This window comes from Bos taurus, chromosome 26, assembly GCF_002263795.3.
Source record: "Bos taurus isolate L1 Dominette 01449 registration number 42190680 breed Hereford chromosome 26, ARS-UCD2.0, whole genome shotgun sequence".
NCBI classification, from domain to species: Eukaryota; Metazoa; Chordata; class Mammalia; order Artiodactyla; family Bovidae; genus Bos; species Bos taurus.
In genome coordinates, this window is record NC_037353.1 from 39,955,231 (window position 1) to 39,968,041 (window position 12,811).

At 39.1% G+C, this 12,811-nt stretch overlaps 1 protein-coding gene across 3 annotated transcripts in view; it reads right to left on the minus strand.

Annotated features, from left to right (window-relative positions):
- The window catches only part of MCMBP (minichromosome maintenance complex binding protein), a 39,440-nt gene that overhangs the window by 8,399 nt on the left and 18,230 nt on the right, over positions 1 to 12,811 (minus strand). For 2 of the 3 annotated variants that reach the window (XM_024985612.2, NM_001098974.1), the window contains exons 5-11: positions 11,216 to 11,317; positions 10,628 to 10,772; positions 7,913 to 8,064; positions 6,407 to 6,507; positions 5,155 to 5,333; positions 4,691 to 4,814; positions 3,376 to 3,493 (exon numbers count right to left, since the gene is read on the minus strand). In XM_024985612.2, coding sequence (XP_024841380.2) covers positions 3,376 to 3,493; positions 4,691 to 4,814; positions 5,155 to 5,333; positions 6,407 to 6,507; positions 7,913 to 8,064; positions 10,628 to 10,772; positions 11,216 to 11,317 — 921 coding nt within the window. The remainder of the gene's footprint in view (positions 1 to 3,375; positions 3,494 to 4,690; positions 4,815 to 5,154; positions 5,334 to 6,406; positions 6,508 to 7,912; positions 8,065 to 10,627; positions 10,773 to 11,215; positions 11,318 to 12,811) is intronic. The other variant, XM_005225781.3, reaches the window with a different exon arrangement.

The following is a 12,811-nucleotide window of genomic DNA, read 5'->3' on the forward strand; positions in this document are numbered from 1 at the left end:
ATATGCCAATCCAGCTGTTTATTAATCCAGACATTACAGAGACTGGCAAAAATTTAAAACGTCACTTTTATCACTGATTTTTTTTTGTTTGGGAAAAATAGCTATTTTCACAATTTTACTTATGTTCATATATAATTGGTTTGTTTTCAATGACTATCTTAGTATGTTTTAATTTCTAAGATGGTAAATTGAGGATACAAACGACCCACACAAACCATTTCTCTCTGAGGCCTCAGTGATTTTTTAAGAGAGTAAAGTCAGTCACGAAGACCTACAAGACCTTTTAGAACTAACACCCAAAAAAGATGTCCTTTTCATTATAGGTGACTGGAATGCAAAAGTAGTAAGTCAAGAAACACCTGGAGTAACAGGCAAATTTGGCCTTGGAATACGGGATAAAGCAGGGCAAAGACTAGTAAGAGTTCTGCCAAGAGAATGCATTGGTCATAACAAACACCCTCTTCCAACAACACAAGAGAAGACTCTATACAAGGACATCACCAGATGGTCAACACCAAAATCAGATTGATTATATTCTTTGCAGCCGAAGATGGAGAAGCTCTATACAGTCAGCAAAAACAAGACCAGGAGCTGACTGTGGCTCAGACCATGAACTCCTTATTGCCAAATTCAGACTTAAATTGAAGAAAGTAGGGAAAACCATGAGACCATTCAGGTATGACCTAAATCAAATTCCTTATGATTATACAGTGGAAGTGAGAAATAGATTTAAGGGCCTAGATTTGATAGACAGAGTGCCTGATGAACTATGGACTGAGGTTCGTGACACTGTACAGGAGACAGGGATCAAGACCATCCCCATGGAAAAGAAAAGCAAAAAAGCAAAATGGCTGTCTGGGGAGGACTTACAAATAGCTGTGAAAAGAAGAGACGCAAAAAACCAAAGGAGAAAAGCAAAGATACAAACATCTGAATGCAGACTTCCAAAGAATAGCAAGAAGAGATAAGAAAGCCTTCTTCAGCAATCAATGCAAAGAAATAGAGGAAAACAACAGAATCCAAAGGAACATTTCATGCAAAGATGGGCTCGATAAAGGACACAAATGGTATGGACCTAACAGAAGCAGAAGATATTAAGAAGATATGGCAAGAATACACAGAAGAACTGTACAAAAAAGATCTTCACGACCCAGATAATCACGATGGTGTGATCACTCACCTAGAGCCAGACATCCTGGAATGTGAAGTCAAGTGGGCCTTAGAAAGCATCACTATGAACAAAGCTGCTGGAGGTGATGGAATTCCAGATGAGCTCTTTCAAATCCTGAAAGATGATGCTGTGAAAGTGCTGCACTCAATATGCCAGCACATTTGGAAAACTCAGCAGTGGCCACAGGACTGGAAAAGGTCAGTTTTCATTCCAATCCCAAAGAAAGGCAATGCCAAAGAATGCTCAAACTACTGCACAATTGCACTCATCTCACACGCTAGTAAAGTAATGCTTAAGATTCTCCAAGCCAGGCTTCAGCAATATGTGAACCGTGAATTTCCTCATGTTCAAGCTGGTTTTAGAAAAGGCAGAGGAACCAGAGATCAAATTGCCAACATCCGCTGGATCATGGAAAAAGCAAGAGAGTTCCAGAAAAACATCTATTTCTGCTTTATTGACTATGCCAAAGCCTTTGACTGTGTGGATCACAATAAACTGTGGAAAATTCTGAAAGAGATGGGAATACCAGACCACCTGATCTGCCTCTTGAGAAATCTGTATGTAGGTCAGGAAGCAACAGTTAGAACTGGACATGGAACAACAGACTGGTTCCAAATAGGAAAAGGAGTATGTCAAGGCTGTGTATTGTCACCCTGCTTATTTAATTTATATGCAGAGTACATCATGAGAAACGCTGGACTGGAAGAAGCACAAGCTGGAATCAAGATTGCCGGGAGAAATATCAATAACCTCAGATATGCAGATGACACCACCCTTATGGCAGAAAGTGAAGAGGTACTAAAAAGCCTCTTGATGAAGGTGAAAGTGGAGAGTGAAAAAGTTGGCTTAAACCTCAACATTCAGAAAATGAAGATCATGGCATCAGGTCCCATCACTTCATGGGAAATAGATGGGGAAACAGTGGAAACAGTGTCAGACTTTATTTTTCTGGGCTCCAAAATCACTGCAGATGGTGACTGCAGCCATGAAATTAAAAGACGCTTACTCCTTGGAAGGAAAGTTATGACCAACCTAGATAGCAGATTCAAAAGCAGAGACATTACTTTGCCAACAAAGGTCCGTCTAGTCAAGGCTATGGTTTTTCCAGTGGTCATGTATGGATGTGAGAGTTGGACTGTGAAGAAAGCTGAGTGCCGAAGAATTGAAGCTTTTGAACTATGGTGTTGGAGAAGACTCTTGAGAGTCCCTTGGACTGCAAGGAGATCCAACCAGTCCATTCTGAAGGAGATCAGCCCTGGGATTTCTTTGGAAGAAATGATGCTAAAGCTGAAACTCTAGTACTTTGGCCACCTCATGAGAAGAGTTGACTCATTGGAAAAGACTCTGATGCTGGGAGGGATTGGGGGCAGGAGGAGAAGGGGACGACAGAGGATGAGATGGCTGGATGGCATCACTGACTCGATGGACATGAGTCTGAGTGAACTCGGGGAGTTGGTGATGGACAGGGAGGCCTGGCATGCTGCGATTCATGGGGTCTCAAAGAGTCGGACACGACTGAGCAACTGATCTGATCTGATCTGAAAGTCAAGGACAGTGAGGAATGCTGGTCTACTTGGTCTATTGCTGTGTTTCTTAAGGGCCCAGAAGACACTGAATAAACTGGGTAAATGAATGATCAGTTAACACTGGATAAATGAATGATCTACTTCAATCTGTTAAATTTCCAAAGTAAGGTGTGATCAGCATTGCCAGGCACACAACTAATCAGAAGCTATTCCCCTAAGATCTTACCACCACACAAACACTTCATTCCAGATGCCCTGGCAAATAAAGGTAGCTTGACTTTCAAACAGGAATTACACTTGGGCAGCAGAGATAAAGTTATTTCCTCAACTAAAAAGAATTATACTCCTACAATTTAGAGTTAATTGACATTTAAAATCTTAAGGCATACAAAGGATACCAAATAGTACAAACGAACTGGCATCAAAGGAGAGTACAATGTTAAAGGAATTACTACAGTTGTATTAACTGTTATTCAAAGAAATTCATGCTAAGGCAACAAAGGAAAAGTGAAATGTTTAAAGGTAAGTACATTTTAAATTATGAAACTGGCAGGCTTTGTTTCCCCTTAATGAGATCTATTAAAATCTCAAAGTTAAATATTTGGGTTGAATGAAAGACCATTAGATGGACTTTTAAAGTGTGCTTAGGTTTATAACACGTGTTTATATTGATCTTACTGCTGGAACCAGATGTTGAATAATTCGATATAAGTGTTCCGTGAAGGTACTATTCCGTGGACAACCACTCAAGTTAACCGTAAATTTTCCTAGTGGAAGAACATCTCTTCTTGTGTATCTAAAAAAAAAAAAAAAAAAGGTTTAAACCAATAAGACACTCAAGTGATTTCCTGATCTCCATCAAAAGGCAAACAAAGAAAAATTAGCTTAATACTGTCATTACAAATAAAGCAGATTGCTCTCATCAGCTTTTTTAAAAAACAGAAACAATAATGAAAATAACAGCCAATACTTAAATGCTGGTGTTGTTCTTCTACCCTGTGCCAGGTACTGTTCTAAGTACTTTATCACTTAATTCCCAAACACTCTGAGGTAGGTAATATTATTTTCATCTTACAGATGAGAGATATGAGGCGTTTAAATCGTACGCCGACACTCGTACAGCCATGAAGTGGTAGGGCTGGACCTGAACACAGCCCATTCGGTCCCCGCATCCGCCCATTCCACCATTATGTACTACTGTCCCAACCCTGCCTGAGCAAAGGGTTATTAGCACAAACATGTCTACTACAGAGTTATTTAAACAGAGAAAAACTAGGGAAGCCTAACATTTAGGGGAAAGGTACAACTGTCTATAACGAAAGATACTGTACAGCCATTAAAAGGCTCAAGGAGAATTATGATGGGAGAATGTCTACTATTTATTAATGATAAAAGCAAGCTAATGATCTATTTAGAGTATAACTGAGACCACGTAGGGAGGTATACACACACAAACAGAAAGAGCTGACATCATCAGCTACCAAGGTCTGTTAACCGACACCATCTCTAAGTGGTGAGATTGCAGGCAGTTTCTGCTTTCTTCTTTATGCCCTTGGAGCTTACTGAAGGCACGCACATTACTTTGAAATCGGGAAACAAAGACCTATAGCGAGGTGAGAGGAAGAGGGGCTCACGTCCATGGACAAGTGAGGCCACCCAGCGGCCTCGCGGACTGTAGACACAGAGCCTCAGGAGGTATAAACAGGGGACTTACAGACTGCAAAAATGACAAGACAGCTTATTTTACTCATCAGCTAGGTTCCATGCCTAGTTTTAGCTCTTAAATTTAAGGAGATACAATCAAAATGCTACACGTGACCCTGAGAAAAGCTGAAAAAAGGAATATCTGAGATTAGGTGTAACAGCTGTTGCACTGAACAAATAAAAACCATCTGGGGATGAAGCCTAATGAACAAAACAAATTATCTCAGAAACCTTCCTCTTCTTTGTCCCTCTCAACAAAATACCCAACTCCCAGGAACACAGCACTTACACTGTAGAGATGAGATGTAATATAAGGTACTCAGCGGCCAAGCTGTCTCCCAGAAGGGCATGAGTGAGGAAGCCAAGCAGTTCTGCTCTGACTGGAGACAACTCGGACATGAAACCGGAAACAACTGGAGAGAGAAGGGCGACCAGATTGAGCAGACACGCCAGGCCCTCGCGTGCCTCTGGCTAAAAAGTAACTATGCAACAAAGCAGTGCACACCAGCAGACAACTGGACGGACTTCTAACACTGGCCCGTGAGTGATGCCAACTGTCAAAACAAGACAAGGGTATACCTTTTGGGAGAGGCCTCATTTTAATGAAGAGAATTAACACACAGGAAAACGGGCAAAGCGATGGTGACCGATGGAGGAACTTTTCCTAACAGCTGAGCACCTGACCGACAGTGCCACAAAACGCAGCTCCCGCACGCCGGGTGAGTCTCTGGGCCACGAGGTGTCAGCACTTACACTTACAGGTCTTGCTCTCCTCTTTGTTAAGGCAAGCAGGCAGTAAGGGGTTGATGTGCTGCAGCTTCTGGGCCAGGACCACGTGGATTCTTGGCACTAAGGAGGCAGGAGGACTGTGCACCCTCTGTTCCTCAGCCATGTCCGTGCACTCCATCGGGTCCAGCAGCGAAGAGGCGTCCCTGCCGAGAGAAGACAGAGCTCGGTTCAGAGGCGGCAGCTGTACACACGAAAAAGTAACATCTGTGTCTGAAAATGAGATGGGAACTCAAGCCGAGGACAGTTCCACCTGCACTTCTCCTGAGAGAACAGAAAATGCTCCTCGTCTTCGTAAACTGTTACATGAAAGATTTCAGGCTACCTACATATGTCACATTATGATAAAGGTATACGTATGTACACGTGTGTACCAAATATAACAAAGTGATCAAAAAGAACTTCACCAGTAAGAGGACACTGCACCTCCAGAAGTGATGCACTGAGAAGAATATATCACTTTGTAGTTTTCTGCCCCAAATGCATAGCTGGAATCTAATCACAATCTAATCTGATGTGACCTAATCTGTCACATCAGATAAACCCAAACGGACAGACGTCCTACAGAGTAACTGGTCTGTACTCTTCAGTGCAGCGAGTCTGCTCTGCCATGTAAGGACACAGCAAGAAGACAGCCATCTACAAGCCAGGAAATGGGCCCTCACTAAATGCTGGTGTCTCAACCTTGGTGCCTCCGTACTATGAGAAATGAATTTTCTCAGTGTCAAGGAAAGTGTCAATACATTGAAGGACAGGGGGAAAAAAAAAAAGAAAAGAGAAGTATCAAGGCCTTGAAGGACAACTAAGAGCTGGAGACTGCTGCAGGTTAATGCAGAGAGCGATCCTATGGATCCTGGACAGAGAAAAGGACTGCCAGAAAGAACAGCGCTGAGACACTTGGAGAAGTTTGGCGTGGCCTACGGTTACTGCACTGTGTATTCACGCAAATTCCCAAACTGTGTAGCTATACTCTGATTATATATGAAATATGGACACAGCAAGTATTTAGGATATGAATACACAACTTACTCTCAAGTGTTTGCAAAAACTACACATGTATAAAAATGTATGTATATAAAAATAAGCACAAATGAATGACAAAACAGACGGAGCTGAAGTGTTAACAACCTGTAAATCTGAATGAAGCGAAAAGGGAGTTCTTTATATAACCATCCTCCAACTTTTCTCAAAGTTTGAAATTATTTCAAAATAGACTCACCTTTCATCATTATTCAGTATACTTAGCACAGGATCCACAGAGAGTATGCCATATAACTCAAGAACATCATTTACTTTAAAACAATCCCAGTCTTCATAGACCTAACAAGAGGCCACACAAAATCACAGTTAGGACTCAATGGCATCAAAAAAGCATAAGATATTAGCCTTGAAGTAATAATAATCACAAAATGAACCTTACAGCATCTCCTTTATTTGATAAATGGAGACCAAGGGAGGTAAGGCTCTTACCTGAAGCCATTTTGCTGGTTAGCAAATACCAACTAAAACACAGGACTCCTGACCAATGTCTGTTTTCCCACTACTTCAGAGAAAAGCTTTTCCCAAAGGATGAACTAAAACCAGAAACATGAGTTATCTCAAAATCTATTAACTCCATTGAGAGATGGGGGAAACTGAGTATTATTAACTTTGGACTTATTCACAAGCTATGCAGTATTAGGAGGACTGACACAGACTTCAAATGGCCATGAGGCTTCTCACGATAAAGAGCCAAACCTCCAAAGCCGTCTATCAAGATGGACATTAGAAACTGTCACAGCTGCTTACTGGGGAGACCTAAGAGAAGCACTGAAGGAAAAATGGGCTAATTCTAGTTCCTGTGCTACATAGCTGAAGTGCCATTTAACTTAAAACCATAACAACTAAGAATGGAAATTCTCACTGATTGTTTCTGAAACTTGTATCACTTGTTCTCTGCTCACGATTAAAAAACCAGAATGAGCAAAATAGGGGAACAAACTGTTAACAGATTTTCTTCTACCTTATTTTAAATCTAATTGATAAGAAAAGAAAGAATGGTGAAAATAAAGCAGAAATTAGTAACTTAGAAATGATACAGGAAGAATATAGATATCAATTTAAATTCTGTTTCACCTCTATTTGAAATATTCATTTTTTAAAAAATAAAGACAATGCTGTGGTAGATAAAATGCCCCCTCCCCGCCATACACATATCCACATCTCACTGGAATCCTTGAATATGTTACCTTACATGTAAAAGGGACTTATATAAATTAAAGGACCTTAAGATGGGGAGATTACTCTGGACTGCATGAGTGGGCTCGATCTATAATTACTCATGTCCTTAAAATTAGAGAACCTGTCCTACCTATGGCCAGAGGGAGATAAGACTATGAAAAAATGGTCAGAGGGCTGTATTACTGCTGCCCTGGAAGATGGAGGAAGGGGTCACAAGCCTCTGGAAGCTGGAAAAGGCTAGAAGAGAGATTGCCCCCTGGAGTCTTCAGAGAGGAACCAGTCTTGCAGCCACTTTCATTTTATCCCCAGTGAGATTCACATTGGACTTCTGGCCTAAAGCCTCTAAGATGATAAATTTTGTTATTTTAAGCCACCTAAATTTGTAGCAATTTGTTACAGCAGCAAGAGAAAACTCGCTAACACAAATGCTAAGACTTTTCTGTTTTAATTTCTGAGACACTTAGCACATCTTTGTCAGCATCAGACCCGTCAAAGACTTTCTTACCTTCACGAGACATGCAGGACCCTTCTCTCCTGGCAATGGAAAATTCAGATCAAAAGGAGAAGAGAGGTTTAGGGAGCTCAGCTGTTGTCCAGAAGAAGCTTCAGTTTCTAAACGTTTTGGCTCGCCACACCATTGAAGACCACCAACATTCCCTAAATTCAAAGGGACAGCATTGCACATCGTCATTTTAAAGGCTTCCTGGAGATAAAGAACATTCCTAAACAGCCTTTTGCATTTGACTGAAATGATATATTTCTGAGCTTGCAAACTTCAAGTTGTTCCTATTTTAAAGGAAGTAACACACACTAGAAGCCACCTATAAAGGGAACAAAGATTACATAGATCTGGAAGTGTGATCACCTTCCCCTACAATAAAACAGCAACAGATTCCCGCCCCTCCCCACTATCAAATTTCCTAGATGTAACTTTAAAAGTTAATATTTAATAGGGTTATTTAACATCTTTGACCCAATGAGTATATGGGTCTACAGACAATAAAAACACTTTGGTAGAATATAGTTCTTTCTACTTACTAAGCAGAATAAAATAAACACACATAGCAATAAACTTATTTACTGAACAACTACTAACTTCCACTATGTACCAGGAATTAGACTAATTGTTGGGGCTACAAAGATCATTTAAAGATAGCCTGTAACCCTAAAGTAGTTACAATTTAGGACTGATAACTAGTTAGAATTAAAATATAGCTTGCCATACCACACTACACTGCTCAGCAATCAAAAGAATAAACTACTGATATAAACAATAACTTGGACAGAAAGGAAATTATGCCAAATGACAAAAGCTAATCTATAAGGTCTATATACTGTATCATTCCATTTATGTAACATTCATAAATGACAAAATTTAGGGATGAAGAACAAATTAGTCATTGCCAGAGGGGAGGCAGAGAGGCAGGAGAGGTAGATGTGATTCTAAAAGGGCAACAGAAGAGATCCAGGAAATGAACTGTTCTGTATTCTGACTGTGGTCGTGGTCACATGAATCTACATATGTGATCAAACTGCACAGACTAATGCACAAAAACAAGTGCATGTAAAAATGTGAATTTTGAGTGACGTCTATGGACCATATCAATATCCGTTTCCTGGTTATGACATTCTACTATAATTATGCAAGATGTTATAATTATATAAGATGCTGACCCACTTGAAACTGCATCAAGGATATATGGGGATCTCTCTGTATTATTTTTTTTTGGTAAGTGCATGTGAATCTACACTTATCTCCAAAACAGCTTAATATATACATATATAAACACAACACAGTCTGATAGATTGCCTAGAAACCAACAAACAAGGTTAAATGTTAGTCGCTCAGTTGTGTCCGACTCTTTATGACACCATGAACTATAGCCCTCAAGGCTCCTCTGTCCGTGGAATTCTCCTGGCAATAATACTGGAGTGGGTTGCCATTCCCTTCTCCAGGGGATCTTCCCAACCCAGGCATTGAACCCAGGTCTCCCATATTACAGGCAGATTCTTTACTGTTTGAAACACAAGGGAAGACACAAACAAGGTAAAACTTTACACAACTAATGCACTCAGATGTATGCAAAAGCCCCGAAGTATGACATGCAAACCAAAGGGGCAAGAAACAGAAAGAAGCATCAAGTCAAGAAAGAGAATTACCATGTGCCCTGGATTCTAATATGTATTTAAGGTTACTGTTATGATGCACCATTAATTTGAATAAACATTTGGGGGTGAGTAGAGAAAAAGAAAGAATACTATTACATTTGCATATATTTGGTGTAAAACATTCCAATTTTAAAAATATGCCTTAGCTTAAAGAAATACAGTAATATGAACTTATAAAGTAGAATAATATATGGTTAAATGAAACTCAGTAATAAATCTTTGTTTACCATTGATTGCTATATTTGCTCTCTTAACCCACTCTTCAGATTAAATTAATTCATTTGTTTTACTTCCTCTGCCTTTAAGAAGTGACAGGACATAAAAGGAGAAATAAAGACAAACTTATTTACCTGCCATATGAAGGAATTCACTGCTCATAAAAACTGTGATTGGCAAATCAATAATGATATATACCAATTTTGAAATTCTCTTAGAAAATTTCAACTTTTGGCTTCCTTGTATAATCAGAATTACTTGCGTTTTAATTATATTTTAATACATAAACTACTACAAACCTACTTTAAATAGAACAAACAGAACTGTGACTATTCTAAGGGTTACTTGCTTTAAAGTTTAGGAATAAGTAATCCAGCGTACCAAAACTTCACGTTTTTCCTCCAATGTGCTTAGTCTTACTAAATTAGAGCATCATTATCCCAAAAAGAAAATAAGAAAGGATGTTTTCAGATATAAATAAGTCATTTTTAGAGTAGAGTACTATGCTTTTGTATTACTTAAAGGCCGAGATGAAAAATAAACATGAAGAAACACAAAAGCCCTTTCCTAGCTTCCCAACTTGAGACCCTTCACACCTGCCAGCAGAGCAGCCCCTTCCGAGTGACGCCTAACCGCTCAGTTACGAAGCGCAGGCTGACCAGAGCACGACTGTTACAACTCTCAGAACTGCCTATGATTCTGGTAAACCTGAAAGCACAGCTGTCCAATCACTGCCAGCCCCTAAATCTACAGCTGCTTAGAGAACTATGAATTCTGAATATGAATCCACTGCGAGAGAGCAGAAGTCTCCAGAACGCGGGATGGCACACGCTACCTGCTTGTCTGGCGCCCATATGCTGGTCTTTCTGTTTATTGGGCTGCAGATCCATATCTTCGTCATCTTCATAGCTTCTCTTGTGACGGCTGGGGGTGTAAGACGTTGAAGGGCTGACTCGAGCTTGGTTGGCATTAACATAGGCGTTAAATGAAGGGTTAAGGAAAGATTTGCATGAACCGGGGAATATCCTAAAATTATGCTACCTCTATGACTAATAAAAGACTACTACTTTGGTAGCTTGGTTAAAATAAAGATTTTTTTTTTAAAAGACGACTGATGTATACAAAAAATAAGCTACAAAGATATATTGCATAGCACAACAAATTAATATGAAGTAAAATCTACCAAAATTTTTGAATCATTATGTTGTACCTGAAATTAATACACTATTGTAAACCAACTACACCTCAATATATTAAAAAAATAAAAAAAGAAACAAGGATAAAAAAATTATTTTTTCCAGCTAACTTCATTGATGTAAAAAGACTAAGCTTAAAAAAAAAAATCAATATGAATTGTGGTTTCTTCAATTAAGAAAATTATCAGGAAGCATTCAACACATGAGAAGGTTCAGATAAAGGATATTTCTTTTACCCACATAGATTCTCCAGGCACTGGAACACAATAGAATGTCTGTCTCTCCAAAGTAGTAGTTCGTGGAGAGTTTAAATCAACTTCTTGCTGAGGCTGTGATGTTCACAAAATTTATTAAAAAACTTTAAAAAATTAGCAACTGTGTTTTCAGGTTGTTTATAAAATCACAGTAAATACTTCATACTGAGTTAATTAACAAGCGACTACTAAATCTAAACTATCATTTTTGAAATGAAAACTGCCTAAAATCACTTCAGACGCAATCATCAATACAGCATGTACAGCCTGAGACGGTATGTATAAGCACGGTGGGTTTTGTTTCTTTCTTTCTTTCCTTCCAGGGCCAAAGTCCCCTTTTCCTGGTACGGTGCTCTTACGACTCTTCAGCAACACAGCACCACCTCTTGCTCAGTGTGTCCGACTCTGCGACCCCATGGACCGTAGCCTGCCAGGCTCCTCTGTCCATGGGAATTCTCCAGGCAAGAATACTGGAGTGGGTTGCCGTGCTCTCCTCCAGGGGATCTTCCCAACCTAAGGATCGAATGCAGGTCTCCTGCACTGCAAGTGGATTCTTTACTGTCTGAGCCACCAGGGAAGCCCAATTAATACTGCACCTTCCTTCAAATCCAAAATACACAATACCCTAGGTTACAAAATTAAATCCCTAAACACACTATTTTGTTAAATTTTTTTCAAAGACAACACTCATGGTAATCCCACTGTCTCTCTCACAGGAATGCTATCAACATTAGCCTATCAAATAGGAATTTAATGATATACTTCTTATGAGGTTGCTCTGAGATGAGATTTAAAAATCAGGTATTGTTCATTACAAAAGGCATATTCTCTGTTTCAAATCTACTTAGAAAGTCTTAAGTATAGATAGGTAGAGGACCCAAGATGTAATATTAAAAAGAAATTATTTCAAGATACTCATATTACTTTTTTTTTTATGTGTGCATTTAATTATTTATTTTTTTTAAATTTTATTTTATTTTTAAACTTTACATAATTGTTCATATTACTTTTTTTTCTTTTTTTTTCTTCATATTACTTTTATAGTACAAAAAAAATTCCCTTACAAGTAAACAAAATCTATATTCTATCTTATAAGAGAAAAACAGAAAAGAAAGAAAGAATTCCAGAGACATCAACTGAATCTGAGATGGTATGTGTAAGCAAAGTGGCTTTTCTTTCTTTCTTTCTTTCCAGGGCCAAAGTCCCCTTTTCCTGGTATGGTGTTCTTACTTATGACTCTTCAGAAACACAGCACAAGCTCTTTGCCTTTGGGAATATTACAGATGGACACCCTCATCTATTTTATTTTCCCATTTCTAGATGTTGAGATTACTGAGTTAGAGAGACACTGCATTATTGTGTCCTAGAAGAAAACTTCTGTATTAATTTATCAGCCTAATATAACTTAGGGCTCCATAAACAGGAATGCAGGAAACATTTATAAAGCTGATTCATTAGACTCAGCACAACAATGTATTACTATGTCATGGAAACACCCTTAAAAGAAAAAAAGACACTGGGAGACCTGGAGGTCATCAAAAGATTAAACGAATTCATCTTTCACGAGTC